This window comes from Salvelinus namaycush, chromosome 20 (genome assembly GCF_016432855.1).
Source record: "Salvelinus namaycush isolate Seneca chromosome 20, SaNama_1.0, whole genome shotgun sequence".
NCBI lineage: Eukaryota > Metazoa > Chordata > Actinopteri > Salmoniformes > Salmonidae > Salvelinus > Salvelinus namaycush.
The window spans coordinates 40,705,481-40,727,887 of NC_052326.1; the positions used below are offsets into that span (position 1 = coordinate 40,705,481).

Below are 22,407 nucleotides of genomic sequence, written 5' to 3' on the forward strand. Positions count from 1 at the left end.
CAGAATTCTGCAAAAATATCCTCCATGTACAACGTAAAACACCAAATAATGCATGCAGAGCAGAATTAGGCCGATACCTGCTAATTATCAAATCCAGAAAAGAGCCGTTAAATTCTACAACCACCTAAAAGGAAGCAATTCCCAAACCTTACATAACAAAGCCATCACCTACAGAGAGATGAACCTGGAGAAGTGTCCCCTAAGCAAGCTGGTCCTGGGGCTCTGTTCACAAACACACCCCACAGAGCCCCAGGACAGCAACACAACTAGACCCAACCAAATCATGAGAAAACAAAAAGATACTTGACACATTGGAAAGAATTAACCAAAAAACAGAGCAAACTAGAATGCTATTTGGCCCTAAACAGAGAGTACACAGTGGCAGAATACCTGACCACTGTGACTAACCCAAACTTAAGGAAAGCTTTGACTATGTACAGACTCAGTGAGCATAGCCTTACTATTGAGAAAGGCCGCCGTAGGCAGACCAGGCTCTCAAGAGAAGACAGGCTATGTGCACACTGCCCACACAATTAGGTGGAGACTGAGCTGCACTTCCTAACCTCCTGCCCAATGTATGACCATATTAGAGACACATATTTCCCTCAGATTACACAGATCCACAAAGAATTCGAAAACAAACCCAATTTAGATATATCACATATCTACTGAGTGAAATAACACAGTGTGCCATCACAGCAGCAAGATTTGTGACCTGTTGCCACAAGAAAAGGTCAACCAGTGAAGAACAAACACCATTGTAAATATAACCCATATTTGTGCTTATTTATTTTCCCTTTTGTACTTTAACCATTTGTACATCGTTACAACACTGTATATATACATAATATGACATTTGTAATGTCTTTATTCTTTTGGAACTTCTGTGAGTGTAATGTTTACTGTTCATTTTTATTGTTTATTTCACTTTTGGATATTATCTACCTTACTTGCTTTGGCAATGTTAACATATGTTTCCCATGCCAATAAAGCCCCTTGAATTGAATTGAATATAAACTATGGCTTTCATTACAGTAACACGCAGACGTTAGTACGGCGTTGGTAACACGTTCAATGGTAGGTGACAGCCACACGGTGGTACTGTCGCCTAAACTGAATTCAAGCCTGAATCCCTCCCCATCCCATAGTATGTACACCGTGTCGCTAACTAGCTAGTTCGCCAGCAAACTGTCATCCTTAACCTCCAGTCTGCTGTTCCAGTGGGAGGCAGGGACAACCGGTAGACAGTGTCCTTTGCACCCACCTGTCGGGCAAGGTTTTTTCCGTATACGGGAGGCGTGGGCAATACTGTGTGTTTGCTTTCTATTGGAGAAAGCTAGAAAATTGGAGTAATAACATGTTTAAATACTTAAGACATTGTCTCGAATCTAGGTTATACCTTTAGATTTCGAGAAAATTAACAACTAAAGAATAATTGTTCACTTCTTGTTGACTTCTCAAACCACGGACTGGTCTGCTTCACAAGCATTCCCGGAAGTCTTGAGATGTTGCGTCTCTGGTTTAGAAACTCTGTGGCACAGGCTTTAGAAACTCTGTGGTAGCGAATCTGAAAAAAGGGAAGTCAATTTACATCATTTCCGGTGACGATAACCCTGATTGTGCACTCGTGTTTTCAGCTTCAGAACGACATGAGATTTAACGATCTTCAAGCTAGTTATCATGAACAGCTATAGGACGGTTACATTGGCTTGTAATAATGATGTTATAAGGACATGTAAAGTGGTAATTCGCTCAGGGAAAACGGGCAGTATTTGTCACATATCGAAGGGAGTAGCATCCTTGCTTACCCGAGCACATGCTTCTGCCCCGAGACGAGAGGAACCACCACCAGTGTCTGACTCTGACAAGAGACCGAATCTGAGAGCCATCGACCTTGCACGCAAAATTCGCCAGGAGAAACAGAAAGGAAATGCAACTGGTGGTGGGTCAGACGCGGCTGTCCTTAATCCGTCGGTGCCAGTGTCCCAACTGCAAAAGAGGGTCATCGAGCTGCGACAGTTCACTCAGCAGCTACAGAATGTTCACCCCAACGTTCTTGCAAAGCACCTTCACAGAGGTCTGATCCTCCCACATCCAGAGCTCGCCGTCGTTAATAAACCCTATGGAGTTTCTGTTCAAGGTAAGGCGTATGAAGTGCTGTATTGAGTCAAACACACAATCAAAGATAACGTGATGAATTAGTCTGTTCATTTTAATGTCCCTTTAAGAACACACATCTGTGCTAGAGCAGTGGTCAAATCCACAGTGATTTAAATCCCATATTCTTCCTCTTAGATGGATCAAGCAACAAAAACAACATCTCAGAAGTGCTTCCAATCCTTGCCAAGATGATGGATGGAATAAGGGCTGGGTCTCAGCTGCACGTCTGCCTTGGATTAGACAAGGAGACGACAGGGACCCTCCTGCTGGCAAGGACTGAGGAAGCACTGGACTATGTACAAAATCTTCACAAAAACCACCAAGTGGAGAGGAAATATTGGTGTGTTTGTGGATGTGGATTTAGTTTCAAATAAGGATCCAGGCAGCACATCATTCACATTTCAAAACCATCAATTGAGGGCAGCAAATTAATAGAATATGCCATAAAGCTATTGCAATGACCCTGCCATTAATAAGACATTACTGCTCCCCCAATGGAACTTCCCCTTGGAGCAGCGGTAATGTCTTAATCTGGACGCAAGGGTTATTGAGCTTGATTCACGCCTCGCAACATCATGCTACTGTAACAGTATAACTTTAGTACGTCCCCTCGCCCCGACACGGGCGCGAACCAGGGACCCTCTGCACACATCAACAACTGACACCCACGAAGCGTCGTTACCCATCGCTCCACAAAAGCCGCGGCCCTTGCAGAGCAAGGTGCAACACTACTTCTAGGTTTCAGAGCAAGTGACGTAACTGATTGAAACGCTACTAGCGCGTACCCGCTAACTAGCTAGCCATTTCACATCCGTTACACTACGTCCTTGTTTCGTTACACTTTCAATCATCTTCCATTCTCCCTATTCCCCATGCAGGGTTGTTGCTGTGGGTGTGCCTGTTCCCTCTGAGGGAGTGATTGACATTCCCGTCATAGAGAGAGAGGTCACAGGGGCTCAGCCTCACTTCAAGGTAACGTCATATTTTGTAATAATATCTCTGAAACTTCTTAACCAGTGCTGCCAATAGTTCTGTTAAAATCTAGTCATTATGACCAGTATTGTCATCCAGTCAGGCTTTCCTCTCATTTGTATTGGTGGCTTTTAGTATACTGCGCTGTCCTTGAGGTTTTGAGCTTGGCAGTCTTATATACACTGAACCTAACTACCCATAACCCTTCTCAGATGGGCCTGAGTCCTGTGTATAGGGTGAGTGACGGGGGCGAGGGAGTGACCAAAGTGCGGGCCAATCGGCAGGCCCAGGGTGCCGTGACTCAGTACCGTGTCCTGGACAGCAGCAACGGCTGCAGCCTGGTAGAGCTCCAGCCTATCACAGGTAGAGACACTACTGAAGCTGACTCTGGGGTCGTTCTAAATTGTTCGTTTTTGCACATCCCAAAAGATTGCTATATAACATGACTGCAAAATGTTATGCTGTTTTCAAATTAAACACAATACCTTGCTCTTGTTAAAGCTTTTAGAATTGATTTCAGTCATGTTGTTGAGGGGTCTACCACATGCTAATAACACAGATTAACCTAGGTCCTAGAGGATACTATGCACAATGTTATAGTAGCACCAATAACTTTGAACCTTCATAGAAAGCTGTTCCCTCTCTCTTACCCTGTCTACCCTCTTGTGCTTCTAGGGGTGAAGCACCAGTTGAGGGTCCATATGGCATACGCTCTAAGATCTCCTATCCTCGGAGACCACAAATACTCCCACTGGACCAAACTGGCACCTCAGGTAAGGCAAACTAACATCACAATGTAGAAGCTTTACAACAAGGTAGCCTAGCATTTAGACCTCTTTGGTGCCAGTGATTGACAGGCTTTTTTTTTTTTTTTTTACTTTAGAAACTGCCAGATGGTGTGTTGCGGAGGCTGGGACTGGAACAGAGCAAGGCGCGTTATCTGCCTCTCCACCTGCATGCCCGTCAGCTGACACTGCCAGAGTTCAAAGGTCAGAGTGACATTACGGTGTCTTGCCCCCTGCCAAAGTATTTCACCAGCACTTTGCGACGACTGCAGATCCCGATTCCAGATGAATGATGCTTCAGCAGTTCCTGTGCTGTGCAGACAGGATACAGAAGACTTGCTTCTTGCTTCAGAAATATGGAGCAGCATCACTTCAAGTGACCCTTGGCCTAATGGTTTAAGTTTGTACCTGGACTGGGAATTAACTGTGGCAAATAAAATACATGAAACCAGCATTTTCCTAATTTCACATGCTAGGACCCTATCACAACAGATCATCAGGTCTATTTTAAGAACAGGGCCATTTCTTCATAACGCGGAGAGCATCTATGCAGATTTGTTTGAACAGTAAATTAATTTGTAACTTTCATACAGACCTGTAAAATGGTGAACTGATGAATAGTGGTATTCATTGAAATATCAGTGCAAACTCTACCCACCTGAGACAAATTGCACAGTGCCAGTTCTGGCAAGTGACATCACTTCACGGTGTACATTGACAAAACCAGATCCTACATTTGTCCCTTGTATGTTATTTTGTGGACTTTTTTCTACCAGAGGATCTCGTATGAGAGAAAATAAGGGGTACAGATCTCACCACTACTTCAAATCACTAATTAGTAGCCTGGTTTATTACCATTACATCCCAGTCATGTGTGAATACTGCAACATAACCTACTGTATTGTGAACTGTTCAACATCGGAGCTAAGGCTTGACATACTTAATGCATCTCAAATCACTCACAGTACAAAAGGCATATTTGAAAACACAGGCTTTCTTTAGCCTCCAACACCACCGTAATATCAATACATACAGGAGATCATAAATGCCTATATATATATATATTTTTTTTTAAAGTGAGCAGAGGTCCTATTAAATGTCTGTAGGTTATCCTGCCATGTCTGGGACCTGAGAGCTTGGAGGAAAGAGGTCCGTGTGGTAAAAGAGGTACATGTCCATATATGTGTATACTATATTTAAGACTGGATTAGTCCCAATATTTCACCATCCATTTCTGCCTACTTCAGTTTTATTGGGGGGCTGCAGTGGCCTACAAGAGTAGACGAGGAGCTCTGATTTGCTGCGTTGGTCAAAATCCATCGGTCTCGCCAGTCCAGGAAAAAGAATTATGGTGAAGTGAGGGGTTTAGGTGAAGTGGTGGGTGACGTGTGGGGAAAAATATATTTAAAAAAATCGGTCATTCTGGACTGGGCATTGAGGGTGACATAATTGCCATTGGATGAATAAACACATGGTTCTGTACTTAAAAAAGTCCCATAAATCCACTCTGTAAACACTGTCAGTCCCCCACTCCTGTGGTTGAAAGGTATGATGGGTAGAGACAGGTCACTGGAGGTCCTTAGAGTTAGACACTGAGTGAACGAGGTACCACAAAGAGGAACGCTAGAGAAGGGCTGATTTCGGAGTGAAGAGTGCTTCGGTTCCTCCTCCCCTCCCGGCTCAGTGCATGTTGACCGACGACATGGCGATGGTCTCCTGGATCTCTCGCACCATGATGATGCGTGTGAGCATGTGCTCCACCTGCTCACTTGTGATTGGCTGAGTGGAGTACCATATGGGACTGTTTGGCGCCACGACAGGCTCTGGCGTCAAGTAGTACGCGTCGTTACGCCCCTTAGCACTCTGGGGACTGAGAGAGACAGGTGATTAGTTGTTGCAGGGCTCTGCTGACATTTTTTTCAAGTAGTAGATGTGCACCTAAGTTGAAAAATGTAGGAGCACAAAAATAAACAGTTGACTTGATAATTAGAAATGCATATAAAAGGGCTTCCAGTAGAAGATAAATGTGCCGTTGTGTATTTTTTTATTTAACCTTTTAACACCAAGGAAAACATCACCCTGTGCAATTACGTCCTCTTAGCTACTAGAAATGTACTGAGAATGAGGGGCATTACTCACCATTTGAAGAGGTAAAAGTCATACAGTTTAATGGGGCATCGCAGCGGGTTTTCAGGATCCTCAGCCTGCTCTTCATACATGTCATCAGTCACTGCAAATCAAGTAACAAAGAGGTCAGAACCAGCCAGTAGTGATGGGGCATATGGAATTCATGTTACCAAACTCGGCGAATCAGAGGCCCAATGAATTATCCCCAAAGGGAAAGTTTAAAATGTATGAAACACAGAGCTGACTAATACAAATCACTCAGTGACTGGGTATATGGAAATCAGGTCTGACTACAATATAAGAAGATTAATTTTCCTTGACATTAAGTCAGAGAAGATCTCACCTTTCTGCCCAGCATGGTGTGTCCCCAAAGGGCCATGGCCTTTCAGATAGCGGATACTGGTGCTCTTGTCCTTGGGGTTGGACGGGTTCTTCTTGGTGTGTCTCAGCACCTTGGAGAAGGCCACCTTCAAGTGCTGCTCTACCGTCGTCAGATGGAAATACCTAACGCAGATAGGTTTGTTTAATACCAAAACACACACACTGGGCTTGAGCAATATATCGTATATACCAAGGTTTTTTCAAATACCGAATAGTATGACTTTCAAACCCTCCCCCCCCAAAAAAGGTTGGGGACCCCCCCTGAAGCTATGTCCCCGACACAACCTTATGTGGATGTGTGCTACGCCACTGCTATTAACTACAAATAAATACATTCTCTCCAGCTCAGACAGCTATGCATTTTGCTAACTTGCTAGCTGTGGCTAGATGGCAAGATCAAGCTTCTTGGTTACAGCAGAGAATCAATCCATCACGGATCAAGATCCCTGCTGTCTGATGTTTGTGTTGTGTGTGCAGCAAACTGTTAGTAGCCTTTTGAGATCATTGTATAATTAATGTATATAAGCTGGGTTGTCTGTCCTTACAATTAGTTTATGTTCACTTGCACTTGCTAGCATTTAGCTAGAGTCCACTATGGGATTTCGCTAGTAATTATTAGCATTTTTTGGGCCCCCAACATTTGGAAAGAAATAGCACCCCTTGTGTACACCGATGGTAATACCATATACCCCGTATGGTACAGGAACGGTATGAACATCTGGATACCTCCCAATCCCCCCCCCCCCCCCCTTATCACACACAACCACCTCAACTAACCTGCAGAAATAAAAACAGCCACTAACCTATATCATTTAAATTACCTTGTGGCTAAGAAAGTACAATTGAATGACAGCACTAGAGAGAAAAAGTATGTGAGCATGTTGGTGTAGTGAGCAACCAGGAATATTGGTTTCAGAATCATGTGTCCAGATGATTGTGTGCGTGTGCTTCATTCTATAGCTAGAGGACTCCTGATATCTCCAGGATACATCTCCAGGAGTGATAAGTATCATTCGTCTTAATTGGTTGTTGTTTACTATTGTCTTTTTGCTAGCTAGGGCCATCTACCTTAATTGCTGCCTGTCTTCCCAGTAGCCTACTTGGTGTGTGAACTGCTGACTGATCATAATTTGCAGATGATTGTTGACACATCAACCAGGATTAAGGGGCAGGGCAATTTGTGACTGCTGTCATTTTTGTAATCAGTGGCTGTATTGGAGGGGGGAGTGCTTTCTCCTCTCCTAGGCAATCAGAAATCAGTACCGGGAGTTGTGCTCTTCACCTTTGCAAGGCAATTAGTACTTCAGTCTCCCTTGTTTTCTCAGCAGTGGTCTCGTCACAAAACTAAGATCGTTGCCAAAACGGCATCCCTAGCCGTGTCCTCAGAGCATGCGCAGACCAGCTGGCTGGAATTCAATCTCTCCCTATCCCAGTCTGCTGTCCCCACTCGCTTCAAGATGGCAACCATTGTTCCCGTATCCAAGAAGGCTTAGGTAACTGAACTAAATGACTATCGCCCCGTAGCAATGACTTCTGTCATCATGAAGTGCTTTGAGAGACTAGTCAAGGATCATATCACCTCCACCTTACCTGACACCCTAGACCTACTCCAATTTGCGTTCTGCCCCAATAAGTCCACAGACGATGCAATCGCCATCACAATGCACACTGCCCTAGCCCATCTGGACAAGAATACTGTTTATTGACTACAGCTCAGCATTCAACACCATAGTCCCCTCCAAGCTCACCAGTAAGCTTGAGGCCCTGGGTCTCAACTCCACCCTGTGCAATTGGGTCCTGGACTTCCTGACGGGCCGCCCCCAGGTGGTGAAGGTAGGAAACAACATCTCCACTTCGATGATCCTCAACACTGGGGCCCCACAAGGGTGCGTGCTCAGCCCCCTTCTGTACTCCCTGTTCACCCATGACCGTCTGGCCATGCATGCCTCCAACTCAATCATCAAGTTTGCAGACGACACAACAGTAGTAGGCTTGATCACCAACAACGACGAGACTACAGGGAGGAGGTGAGGGCACTCGGAGTGTGGTGTCAGGAAAACAACAGACTCCAGGATGCTGGCCTTCTAGGCAGAGTTGCAAAGAAAAAGACATATCTCAGACTGGCCAATAAAAATAAAAGTTTAAGACGGCCAAAAGAACAGAGGAACTGCCTAGAAGGCCAGCATCCCGGAGTCTGGCCGAGTCTGTTGAGACTGGTGTTTTGCATGTACTATTTAATGAAGCTGCCAGTTGAGGACTGGTTAGGCATCTGCAATCCAATGTTATTTGTTGCCTAGACTTTACTGCAAATGACACTCAAGTCCAGAGAAAAAACAATACACTAATATTGCAGTTAGCCATGACAGCCTTTATAATAGAACGCTTGTGACCACACACATCTAAATATTGCACTTGGGAAAAAAACATCTTAAAGTAGAAACAGAATGAAACAAACAGGCATTCTATTTTTTCTCTATTATAGTGGCCACTATAGTAGACATCGATCAAGTGCACAAGGCTACATGTGTGCAAAAATAACGTTCACCGAGTAAAACATTTAATTATCCCCCCTCACTCACACACACAAATTGTACTGTCAAGTTCAAAACAAAAGCAATATCTTTGGGCTACAGTGCAGGTTATTACATTGTACACTTCCTGCCTGTTGACATCTGTTCTACAATGTGCCAGCAGCAGAGCATGAGACCCTTTGCTGGCATAATTGATCTCTTTCAGGCAGAGTACACCTGGCATACCCCTTTAATCCACTGTATTGGAAAAGTGAGAAAGAGGGGAAGTGTGTGGTGTTCCTTTCACCTCTATACTGTCATCCAGCTTAAGCCTGGCCGAGCTACACTTTACATTTTTTTTAACCTTTATTTAACTAGGCAAGTCAGTTAAGAACAAATTCTTATTTTCAATGACGCTTACACCGGTCAAACCCGGACGACATTGGGCCAATTGTGCACCGTCCTATGGGACTCTCCATCACAGTTGACAATGCCACGGTGTCCCCCTTCCAGAGTGCAAAGAACCTTGGCGTGACCCTAAACACTGCCATTCTCTGCAAACATCAAAGCATTGACCCACTCCTGCATATTCTACAACATCTATAGAGTAAAACCCTACCTCACACAGGAAGTGGCGCAGGTCCTAATCAAGGCACTTGTCATCTCCCGTCTGGACTACTGCAACTTGTTGATGGCTGGCCTCCCCGCTTGTGCCATCAAACCCCTGCAACTTCTCCAGAATGCTGCAGCCCGCCTGGTGTTCAACCTTCCCATGTTACCCCGCTCCTCCACACACTCCACTGGCTTCCAGTCGAAGCTCACATCCACTACAAGACCATGGTACTTGCCTATAAAGCAGCAAGAGGAACTGCCCCTCCCTACCTCAAGGCTATGCTAAAACCCTACATCCCCAACCACCTATGGTCTCTTGGTCCTCCAAGCTCGTCTCTGTCCTGACACTCCAATGGTGGAACCAACCCTCGCACCCCCTCCTGACTTTTCTTGAACTAACACTTGCACTTTACTTTCTTTCTACTAGTTCTGACTTTGCTGATAGCTTCTGAGGTCAAATATACTTATTATGACTGTGATATGTAGTTGTCCGACCTAGCGATCTTAAGACGAATGCACTAACTGTAAATCGCTCTGGATAAGAGCTTCTGGTTGATGACTAAAATGTAAGTGTGTGAGACTCACTTAGTGTTGAAGAACATGAGTGTGGTAAGCAGCGTGGCTGGTGAATGGGCTCCTAGTTGTTTACACTCCCACAGCATCTCCTCTGTCACGTGACTGGGAATGACGTACCCTGGGAGGAGAGAGCAGCCAATCACGATACACTCTCCTCTAATGAGACCACTGCATTCTGCACAGAAATGTACTCAGGTATGGAAGTCACGAAAATACACAACAGAATTGTGAGTTTCTCTTGCACTTAACAAAAAGCTATCAGACTATGCACAGAACAATCAATGTTCCAAAGTGCTTTGACAGTTCCACCCTAAGACCTTCAGCAGGCTTTTACCTGTACTCTCTCTTGCACTTACACAGAAACACAAAAGACAATCGGTGTGGCTCTTACCTAGTGGATGGATGCTGGGCCTCCACTCATCCAGGGCTTTGTGTAACCACTGGGAGAAGCGTGTGTAGTACTGGTCAGAGAAGATATCATCCACCCGTCCATTTTCAAAGAGGTACTGCCAGCAGAAATACAACCTCTATCAACTGTAATACATTTCAGTCAGTATCTTGTACCATGTGTGTTTGTGGTACATGTCAGTGACAGGGCAGGTGGGGCTAAGCCCCACTGTTATTTTGGCATTAATACGTGTCACATATCAGTTTGCAAACAATGTAAAAAATTATAATAATCATTGAGTTAATAAAGCCGCATACAAACATTGTCTCTTTTTTGCTGAAGGCAGCTCCAAAATGCAGGCGTTTCAGCCTAGCTCAGTGCTTTCTCTGGTGGTGGGGCAGCCAGTGGAAAATATGGATTGTTGAGCCATGATTGGCTAAGTGTTCTGTCACTCATGGGGACACTACGTCACTGCAAAATCTACGGGAGAGCTCAAAAATTCAAACCCCTTGGGTGCTGCCATAGAGTTACATTAGAAGTGCCCATCCAAGAAGGCTCAAGGTCATTGGCTACAGATAAAATGACGTCAAATCACGTTATATGTACCATAGCTTTAATTGGACTGATCACGTCAACATCATACTTTCAAAATCTTAGCTAGAAAACATTATCATTAATCAAGTCGACAATCTACTGGCAAATCCTGTTCAAGCCTTGTCATATGAAGAGAAATTATATACAAAACATATTGGTGCTCATCAGCCATAAACATTACACGTCACAAATTCAACAATGAGTGGTTTGGAAGGAATCAATGGCCTTCTGTAAGCATTGCAAAGCAATCACTAGCCTGTTATTCAGTGGAGTGGGTGTGTGGTCCAAGTCTGGGTTTAAGGGTCTGTTTTCCAAGCTTAAAAAGGATAAACATTAAACATTGGCCATGCTGTCAATCCAGCATGACTTCTAGCGCGTTCGAAACAACTGGAAACTCGGAAATCTCAGACTTCAGGGAGTTCAAGACAACTGGGGACTCAAAGAAACAAGCTCTGACTATGAAAATAAGTTTTGAACGGTTGTCAAACTTGGGAACTCAAGCCTCTTTCTAGAACAGACCTGAAGATCACGGACGGCATGATACGACCTTGTTTTTCCCCCGCTCAGAGTTCCCAGTTGTCTTGAAAGCACCACAAATCCAGAGATTGCCAGACTTTGATGACAAAATTTGCCACCAAGAACCACTGCACCACTGTAGTTCAAGTGAGCACAGCACAACAAGGTGAGTCCAAAAATGTATTGTATGCTGTGCATAAATTATGTAATATGCCAGGGAGATATGTATACTGTAGCTAAGAAAGAAATACACAAAGTGTATGTTGTGCAGTAAGCTGTTAGTAGCCTATGTGCCTAATAATTTAGTCCCTTTCCCCCTCATTGCTTAGCCTACTATTCTGACTTGGTGGTGCACATTTAGCCTATAATCTGTTTTAGAGAAATGTCATCATTGGATATTGTAAGAGCTTTTATTGTCTGCTTATATGCCCCCTTTATATATTATACGGTTCTGACTTGGTGTACAGAGAGAATACTGTAAGAACGGCCCATGTTCTGAATTCTGTCGCAATATTTTAAAAGTGCTGAACAAATAGTTATATTGACTACGTCCATCCTAGCTCGCTCATGAATGTCTTAATCGAAATTACGGATTGCTTCTTATCAGCTCGTCATCCCCTTATGCCATAGTTTGTACATTTCAATTGTCAGTAGAAACCACATTTGTTTAAGCAAGTCAGCCATATCAGCTATGTTTTTTTAAAAGGCAGTAAATGAGGCTGAATGAACTGTTTTGTTGCCAGACATGGCTTCGCTGATAGCCAGGTGTAGCAGTGGTAAGGTGTTGGGACTGCTGTTAGGACTCTGCTGTTGGGACAGCTTTATGTAGGCCCTAACATTTTGTCACTGTTATAGTGCAATTCATGTGTTGTGTAGTGGCTTTGTTGGCATTCATCAAAAAAAAGAAAAGAAGATGTTTGCCCCACCAAGATTTACACGCCACTGGTCATGTGGTATGCATACCTTCTGTATACACAGGAAGATGTAGTAGAGGGCATCAGGCTCAAAACGTTCTCCCTCCAGCCCCTGGGCCTCCTGGGTCATGAGAGCCAGAGCCACGTTGAGCTCAGCCACCGCACTCGACACCAGGTCCTCCTGGAAGCGCAGGGCCTGCCGACCTGTACAAAGAGAGAGAAAATAAATATGGTAATTTGGAAGACACTTTTATCCAAACTCTGACTAATAGAACATTCAGTGACATATTCAGAATTAAGAACCTACAAGAGAAAGACAGAGAGATGCAGGAGAAAGAGAGACAGGAAGGGAGGAGAGTGGAAGAGAAGTTCACATACTTGGCGAAGGCAATTTAATGAGTGGGAGTGTGTTGAAACTCACGTCCAATGGGCGCCAGCTTGTTCTGCTCATCCTTGTCCAGCTCTGCGTTCTTGCGCTGGACCCAGAGGCGCCACACATCCAGGCCCTCCTCAGGCTTCAGAGAGATGGGCATCAGTAGCTCCTGGGGGGCCTCCACCTGGGACTCTGACTCCCCGTGACCCTGCAGGGGGGGGACACATTAGAAGTGAAACGTTAGAAGAGAAACATGCACACTACATGCTTTGCTCATTTGTGGTGCAGGGAATTACATTTCCTAAAATGCCTTCAAGGGGAGAAAGACAGCACAGGGGACATAAAACTGGAGACAGGGAATAGGTGTTCATTAATTGAAACAATCATATCCTGCTTAACTGGTGGAGAGTACTGACTTAACCTACAACATAATCTAACAGTCCAACATGTTGTTAATTATGGATTAATCCAACATATGTCATAAAGCAAAAATCTACATTAACGTTGTGGAAAACCTTGAAATCGGAGGCAAGGACAAAGTAAGGGTCTAACCCAAGGAGTGAAGGTCCTGTTCTGACCTGTAGGTGGAGCTGGTGCTCCTGCTGCTGCTGGGGGTCCCAGATGTGAAGCTGCTGCGTGCTATTGTAAGCCCCGCCCACCGTCTGCACCACCACAGGGCAGTGAATGTTCCCGTTCATGAACTGCGTTGGGAACAGCGTCTGCACCACTTCCTCATTCGTCGTCCCGGACACCGACTCGGTGCCACCCGACTGGACGGACAAGGCACCCGACGACGAGGAGTGGGCCACTCCATTGTCCTTGTTGTCGTGGTGACTGGAGGACACTTGCATCGTGCTGTAGGCCTCCTGGGGAATGGCAATATGATGCACGCCCCCTTGCTGCCCCCCAGAGTATACAGGGATGGTCCAGGTCTCCCCGGCAGGGCCTGTGATGGTACCCGTGGTGCTGTACAGGTGGGTGCTGTCCACAGTGAGCAGGTCTGGCCGGATGGACAAGTACTGCTGCTGCTGCCCCTGCCCTTGGGGGAGGGCCAGAACCACCTGCTGGCTCTGAGGGAGGGCATAGGACACCTGGATGGGGACATCCATCTTGCGCTTCTTGGCAGGTTGGAGGACGCCAGCTCTCCTCTCTGCCTCTCGGGGAGAGCCCTGCTGCTGCTGAGGAGACATGGCCTCCACCGTCTGGATCTGGATCTGCTGGCCTCCCTGTAGTTGAATTTGTTGACCGCCGGGTAGCTGAATGTGCTGGATTTGTTGCCCACCTTGTAGTTGGATTTGTTGACCGCAAGGTAGCTGGATTTGTTGACCGCCCGGCAGCTGGATTTGTTGACCCCCTTGAAGTTGGATGTGTTGACCCCCTTGAAGTTGGATGTGTTGACCCCCTTGAAGTTGGATGTGTTGACCCCCTTGAAGTTGGATGTGTTGACCACCCTGTAAGTCCCCTTGAAGCTGGATGTGTTGACCTCCTTGGAGCTGAATTTGCTGACCCCCTTGTAGTTGAATATGCTGGATTTGTTGACCGCCTGACACTGCTGCCACCAACTGGGCCTGGATCTGAACGAGACAGAACAAACACCTGAGCATGGTGTATACACTTACTGGGTGAGGAGAGTACATGGATGGGGTGGGTGTGTATTTAATAATGCAGCGTGGTGTGTGTGTGTGTGTGCACCTGTTGGTGCTGCTCCTCTGTGAGCTCTCCTTGCTGGACCAGCTGCGCTGCTGTGGGGATGCCCTGGAGGTCCACCGTCTGGTCCTGCTGCCCCTGGATCTGCACCTGATCACAGAGAATGAGAATGCACAGTGCACCACCATCCATCACATGCCACATGTCTGAGGGTGGTGGGGTTCTGTGTTTCCCTGATCACTGCATTTTCATTTGAACATTTTGGTTACAGGCCCTGGATGTCAATAAAGAGGCCTATCGGTCCAGTCTGGAGAATAATTGAGTGGAAACACTGCTTATGGTGTAATAGGTAGGGTGAGTGAGGGAAGGTCTCACCTGTACTTGTATCAGCTGTTCAGACCCCTGGTGCACACCAGCAGCCATCTGGGGTGAGATCTGTGCAGAGGTCACCTGCACCTGTTAATCCACAGGAGAATGAATCAATCGCAGAGCAAAGGTAGCAATGATAGTGACAATAAGATAGGTGCTGCCAGTGTTGAAGGATTAGTTGGGCTTTACTCTCAATTTGGTCAATTGATCTGTTCTTTAATGTATATAGACTAGATAAGGGCAAAGGGAACTCGGCAGCCTGAGGTGTATTCAAAAGAACTGAACTACTGAAGGAACCACGTAAGGAGGTCTCTCCTCTTACCGGACAGGCCAGCTCCAGCAGTGAGCCAGCTACCTCTGTGCTGTCTGTGTAGACACAGTTGCCCCCCTGCTGGTAAACCATGGTGGTGGTAGTGGCGGCGTCGCCCTGCTGTCTGAAGTCCTGCAGCGTCTCAGGGCCCTTGTTGGCCAGGGACTCCAGGAACTCCTTCATACGGTGCTGGGGCACGCTGCGGGCCTTCTGACGCACGTATTCGTCAAATGAGACCACACCGCTCTCTACGGGCTCGTTCATGACAATTCACTCTGCCCTCCACGGCACCTGGTGGGGAAAGAAAGGACATAGTTAACACACCTGTCCAGCATCACAGGTCAAGAACTGGGCAGCAATATCACATCCTTTAACTCTGGTGTTAATAGACTGCAGCCACAGTCACCAATACAACCTCACACACTTCAGTGCCATGTTCAGTAGCCTCGAACATTGCAGACAAATGTCATGAACAGGTTCCAAAACGTTCTGTCAGGCTGAACGAGCCCCAGTGTCTATTAGACATTTAAAGGCCCAGGTACACAACTGTTTGCATAGAGATAAATAGGGTCTGGTAAATAGAGGCGTTTTATTCTATGAGATCATCTTAAATCAGCTAACGCCACTTTGTGGATTCTGATGCATTTATGTAAAAAAAAAGAAAAAAGTGAGCTCATAAATGCCATGTTAACTGACTGATTATCTCATAGAACAAAACGTATAAGATCCCCTAAGCCTGCGTTAACCTCAGACCTTATTTTGGGGGTTTGTTCCAAAACCCTATTAATTCCCAATTCATTTTCCCCATAGGGATTGCTAAACGAACCAGAGGTGACTAATTTCCGGGTTTTAGGACTACAAGCCAGGGGAGCTCTATTAGAGGGGGAAGTGAAGCCAATTGGGGCAAAGTGCACTAGCAAACCCTTTTCTATGAACTTTTAACCAATTATTCCTCCATCTGAACAACTGGCACTATGTTCTGTATACTGCATTAGGCCGTTGTGGTATACATTATCTGTCTTTGAAAAAATATGATAGTATTTTTATTATTATGATGCTAAGATTTGCTTGCTAGCTACATTTACTACAGGGGCAGAGCCACCAGCCTCTGTGCATCCTTAGCCATCTATCACATGATTGCTTTTTCTTATGTTAATTATATTCATGCTGCCTAGTTTAACTACTAAAATCCCACAATCTGAATGAAGTTAACATTTGAAAAAGAATAGTGTACTTGAGTGATGAATATACGTGCAACTTCTGCAAAGCATTCTACAACAATACCTAGCTAACTAGTTGCTAACGTTTTCTGGCTAGCTAACTAGCAGTACATCTTCCCATGCTACCTTAAATAAAAACCAAAACCCCTCGGTTCGGCCAAGGCACGGCGTTCAAAAGTAATTCGATAAACCCCAAGTAATTTACTTTCCACATGCCATTTGTTAGTATTCATTGTATAGCATGCAATGAATTGCAAGAATTTTAATTTAACAGCTAGCTAGCCAACTAAACAATTAGCTAACTAGCTTGCTAGCCAGCTACGTGACGTGTGCTTATTTCTGAGATATTTACCCTCGTTTCGAATAGAACAATGTGGGAAAATCCACACAAAGAATTTGGCTCGGGTACAAGTTTATCCAATACAATTCCGAGCGTTTGTGGAAAATATGTGTCTAACTGTAAAATGTTACTATTAATTAAGAGAACATTATTTAATCGATACATAGAAAATTACGAAAGTAAGCCCGGTGGAACAACGTGAATCCCGGACTGCTGACAAGCAACGGCCACATCAGACATGGCGAGGAGACGGAGGTCCTTTACCGCAAATTCCACTTGTAAAGGCGAGGCAACAACCATATACAGTCATTCGCAACAACACATTTCATTTTTACGGGAACGAGCATGGCGTGCACCCGAGAGACCAGGGGACCCTAGATTGGTGGCAGGCCAGCGAACTATTTTCTTATTGCAAGAAATACATATGACTGTAAAGGTTCGTATTTCAATTAAATAAATATGTCAACAGACACTGATACGATTAAACTGTTTGTGTCTATACAGTCAATGAGTGTGTTGTGATAATGCATTGTAAATATAGTTGGACATGCCTTGTAATTATTCAAACTATTAATTCTCTGCATTTTCTGTAGATTTGGACGGCGATACCCCCGCAGCACCTGATTTTGAGTCCAGCTCGCCCCCGCGTCCACTTGTATCGTGCGCATGTACGCGAACAGGACTCTAATGTGCATTGCACGGGCACTAGTGTTGTGGTACAGATGCTGGGATATAGTAAGAACTCCCACCCATATCCTCTGTATTCTGATCTAACGGTCTTATCTGTTACAATTTAAATTGTGATGTGTCTTGAAGATCCTCTTAGGCCCAGCTTTTGTATATTCTATTAATAACTAGCACTTTTCTTTCAATACTTTACAATTTCTTACACAGTTGTTGGAAGGCGCCATTTTACATTCAGTTCGAATGGGCACGTATTCTCGCGAGTACTTGCTTGGAAAGGGTCACGATTAAGGCATGCATGCTAGTAGCAGAAAGGATGCTTGTCTTTGAGGTTCAATACAATTATTAAATTATAGGACTATTATATTTTATTCTATTCAAAGAATCAGGAAGTTGTGGAATGTCAATGAAATATTTGATATGAATCACATCTATCTTTGTTTTTTCACTGTACATTCTGAAACTTACCAAATACCTTTCAAGGATCGAATACAACCCTGGTTCCTAAAGCACTGTTTGAAATGGCAAAACAAAAAAAAGTTATCATTACAAAACAAACACAGGCTACAATAACATTTTCTCAGTTGACCTATTGTTAGGCAAAAAAACATCCATATATTAAATCCTAATGTTTTAATGTAAAAGGAAGTGTTAAACTGACTTAAGTTTAAGAAAATCTAATTTTGACCCTTGCACCCTGTTTTCTAAGTAAAGGTTAATTTTGTTCAGAAGTTAATATTCAAGGTCTGTCTGAATGTATAAACTTTTGTGTGTGTATGTGCCTTTAAACAGGAATACAACTGCCCCAGTCTGCCTTAAAGAGCCAGACATGTGCTGGTGAGGCTCTCCCCACAACAGGCTGCCTCTCTGCTCTCTTAAGGTGGACCAGAAGAGATGTGTTGCATGTGTATAGGACCTTGCAGTAACAATGCACGGGAAAGAGTTAATTCCCACGGTCTCTCCTCTAGCCTCTTTGTGATCTCATGGAAGGCTGTCCAGTGGATATGAAGATCACTCTCTTCCCCAGAACACTTCTTATACACCGCATCTCATCTAATAATACGGTACACACACACACACAACACCCCTCATACAAAGGTCAATTCATATGAGGTGTGTATGATGAGAGGTGGGACTGATCCCAAGCTGTACAATACATGACAACCTGTTATGACTTGTTGACAGCATACACAACACATGGCACTATGTTACAATTGTGGAATGAATGAGAGGCCCTCACATAGACTATTACTGCTCCAAGTGCTTTATTCTTGCACCCACTCTACGTTTCGACTTCACAGAAGTCTTTGTCCGGTGTATATTACGATTGACCTAAACCTATTTACATATTATAGTATTCCTCATCACTTACTGTATCATGTTAGTTACATGAATGTGTTTTGTGTATGTCACTGTATAAAAATGTATCTTAAGTTCTTTGTAGGCTAGTCTGTGTTTGTCGGTTGACAGTACCACCTGTCCTCCTTAGCTCAGTGTCTGCCTGAGGTAAGTCCCAGCATACTGGCAATAATCCATGAACTTGGCGTCAAAACAATAGGTATGTTAGTACACACCTACACAATACACACGTACACAATACACACATCTACCAGAATACACACATCTACCTATTCCTATTCTAACTAATTTCCTCTATGCATTTGTAAATCTTTGTGTCTGTGAGGTGTGTCTGTGTGTGTTTTTTTTCTCTACTGTCCTCGTGAACTGCTGGTATCTTTGCGCCACTCTAATGATCTTAAAGTAATCCTTGACTGATGAGATTACAGAACACAGTGTGATAAGGTATGTAGAGGAGAGACTGAGCATCACTATAACAGATCCACTCAGTGCAAACAGGACAACTACAAAATGGCTACACTTGACCCATGAGACCAACGGGAGAAAAGGGAAAGCCAGTGTGTTACCCAACAACACGACAAATGTGAAGCAGAAGTCTAAAGGATCAGAGGTATATATTGAAAGAGCAGCCTTTTTTATTGCTTTTGATGGAAATTAAATTGGTTTATTGAAGCGTCTGTTACTTTGCCTCAAAGTTACTGAAAGAGGAATTATGTCTAAATGTTCTCAGAGAACAGAACAGGCATACCATGCATTGAGGTAGAGATGCTGCAAGTGTAGAGAGGAAAAGAGTGTGTGAAGTATCTTAATAAAACGGTGAAAGTTTTGCTAATTTTTGTCAATTTAAAGGGTAATGTTTTCAACTTTTAATTTGATAACAGATAGACCATAGTAAATTATGTGAAGATACATAAGACAGGAGGATATTAGCTTGGAAATATTATAATGTGCTGTAGTGTGTGTGTATACACACACTCTGCATATGCCTGATACCAATCACAATGAAATGAGGTATCATATTGTATGATGGTGTCTGATTCTACCAAGGAAACACTAATATTGTGCACCAGACACTTCCTACGCAAGCTGAGTGCAATAGCTTGGGGACAAAGTTAAGGAAACAGACAGGCATGTGACAAAAATGGCACACCTCCAAACTCTCAGAGATCAGACTGCTTGCAGCTGTAGGCTGTTGTATTTTTGCCTAGTTCACCCACAGGTGTAAGCATGCTTGAATGTCACATGTCTCTCACTCACACACACACAGACACACTTGAAAATGCAGATTAATGATCAGGAGGGAAGCTGTTTGACACATAACCCCCAGCTCACATCTTTACAAGCTGATACTTAATCAACAGCAGCTGTTCACCCTGACAAAGTAGTGTTATTGAACTCTGGAAACCACATTACCTACAGTGCCTTCAGAAAGTATTCACACTCTTACTTTTTCCACATTTGGTTCTGTTACACCCTGCATTTATTGTCACTGGCCTACACACCTCAATGTCAAAGTAGAATTACGTTTTTCAAAATGTTTACAAATTACTGTTTTCAGCCAATAAGTATTCAAACCCTTTATGGCAAGCCTAAATAAGTTCAGGAGTAAAGATATGCTTAACAAGTCAAAGTAAGTTGCATGTACTCACTCTGTGTGAAATAAGTGTTTAACGTGATTTCTGAATGACTACCTCATCTCTGTACCCCAAACATACAATTATCTGTAAGGTTCCTCAGTTGAGCAGTGAATTTCAGACAGATTCAACCAAAGACCAGGGAGGTTTTCCAATGCCTCGCAAAGAAAGGCACCTATTGGTGTCACGATTTGGCCAGGATTGTTCCGGTTTTGGCCACTAGATGCCCCAATTGTGCTTTTTTGACCCTTTTGTTTTCCCTTGTTTCCAGTTATTATTTGCACCTGTGCCTCGTTTCCCTTGAATGTATTTAAACCCTTTGTTTTCCTCAGTTCTTTGCTCTGTGTTTGAATGTTAGCACCCAGCCCTAGCGACGCTGTGAACATTTGTTGCTCCAGTTGGACTCTCTTGTGGTACTCATTTGTTCTTATTTATTTTTGATTATCTTTTGAGGCTTTTTTCTGCTGTATCTACCACCTTGTGGATTTACCTTTTGACTTGAAGGATTACCTTTTTCTCTTGGAATTACTTTTGATGTTGTGGATTTATATTTTTGCCTGAAGAACCTTTTTACTTTATTAAAACACCGTCTCAAGTACTGCTGTGTCTGCCTCATCTTCTGGGTTCTGCCGACTATTAGTGGCTCAGTTTGCTAAGTGACTGTTTCTCACACCGGAGACCAGAGTTCGTAACCGGGTCCTGACAATCGGTAGATTGGTAAAAAAAGGCAGACATTGAATATACCTTTGCATGGTGAAGTTACTAATTTCACTTTGGATGGTGTATCAATACACCCAGACACTACAAAGATACAGGCGTCATTACTAACCCAGTTGCCGGAGAGGAAGGATACCGCTCAGGGATTTCACCATGAGGCCAATAGTACTTTAAAACAGTTAGTTTAATGGTTGTGATAGGAGACACCTGAGGGTGGATCAACGACATTGTAGTTACTCCATAATACTGACCTAATTGACAGTGAAAAGGAGGAAGCCTGTGCAGAATATGATTAAAACATGCATTCTGTTTGCAAGGCACTAAAGTAATGGTATACAAAAATGTGTCAAAGCAATTCCCTTTTTGTCCTGAATACAAAGTGTTATGTTTGTGGCAAATCCAATACAACAAAGAGTACCACTCTCCATATTTTCAAGCATAACGGTGGATACGTCGTTATGGGTATGCTTGCAATTGTTAAGGACTGGAGTTTTTCCAGGATACAAAGAAACAGAATAGAGCTAAGCACAGTCAAAATCTTAGAGGAAAACCTGGTTCAGTCTGCTTTCCACCAGACACTGGGAGAGGAATTCACCTTTCAGCAGGACAATAACCTAAAACACACGGCCAAATCTACACTGGAGTTGCTTACCAAGAAGACAGTGAATGTTCCGGAGTGGCTGAGTTACAGTTTTGACTTAAATCTGCTTGAAACTATATGGCAAGACCTGAAAATGGTTGTCTAGCAATGGTCAACATGTCAGGTTTCAGGTATGACCCAGATGCAGACAGTGCCGAAGAAACAAATGTTTATTTCTAGTACAGGGCAGGCAAACTACAGAGCAAAGGCAGGCAGAGGTCAGTAATTCAGAGAGGGTGCAAAAGGTCCAGAATGGCAGGCAGGGTCAGGGCAGGCAGGGGTATAGAACAGCAGGCAGAACGGTAAAAAAGAGAAGGACTAGAAAACAGGCGCAAGACCAGCCAGCCGCAGGGGAACAAACGCTGCTAGGTTTCACAAGACAAACAGAGAACACAGGTATAAATACACTGGGCATAATGGGGAAGATCGGCAACACCTGGAGGGGGGTGGAGACAATCACAAAGACAGGTGAAACAGATCAGTGTGTGACACAACAACCAATTTGATAGAGCTTGAAGAATTTTTAAAGAATAATGGGAAAATGTTGCACAATCTAGGCGTGGAATGCTCGTCGAGATT

The 22,407-nt window shown here is 44.0% G+C and overlaps 2 protein-coding genes across 2 annotated transcripts; one reads left to right on the top strand and one right to left on the bottom strand.

Moving 5' to 3' along the window:
* The first annotated feature begins 1,579 nt into the window (after positions 1–1,579).
* LOC120065361 (mitochondrial RNA pseudouridine synthase rpusd4-like) lies at positions 1,580–5,408 on the top strand. Its single transcript, XM_039016293.1, has 6 exons — positions 1,580–2,140; positions 2,296–2,500; positions 3,039–3,132; positions 3,345–3,495; positions 3,808–3,905; positions 4,016–5,408. The coding sequence occupies exons 1-6, from the start codon at positions 1,681–1,683 to the stop codon at positions 4,208–4,210; spliced, it is 1,203 nt and encodes a 400-aa protein (XP_038872221.1). The 5' UTR covers positions 1,580–1,680; the 3' UTR covers positions 4,211–5,408.
* Positions 4,753–17,108, bottom strand: LOC120065360 (glutamine-rich protein 1-like). The gene is made up of 12 exons (XM_039016292.1): positions 16,807–17,108; positions 15,247–15,525; positions 14,931–15,011; positions 14,601–14,705; positions 13,487–14,482; positions 12,957–13,116; positions 12,585–12,739; positions 10,515–10,629; positions 10,133–10,241; positions 6,388–6,548; positions 6,057–6,147; positions 4,753–5,787 (listed from the first exon to the last, which is right to left on the bottom strand). The coding sequence occupies exons 2-12, from the start codon at positions 15,496–15,498 to the stop codon at positions 5,598–5,600; spliced, it is 2,415 nt and encodes an 804-aa protein (XP_038872220.1). The 5' UTR covers positions 15,499–15,525; positions 16,807–17,108; the 3' UTR covers positions 4,753–5,597.
* Positions 17,109–22,407: the final 5,299 nt, after the last annotated feature.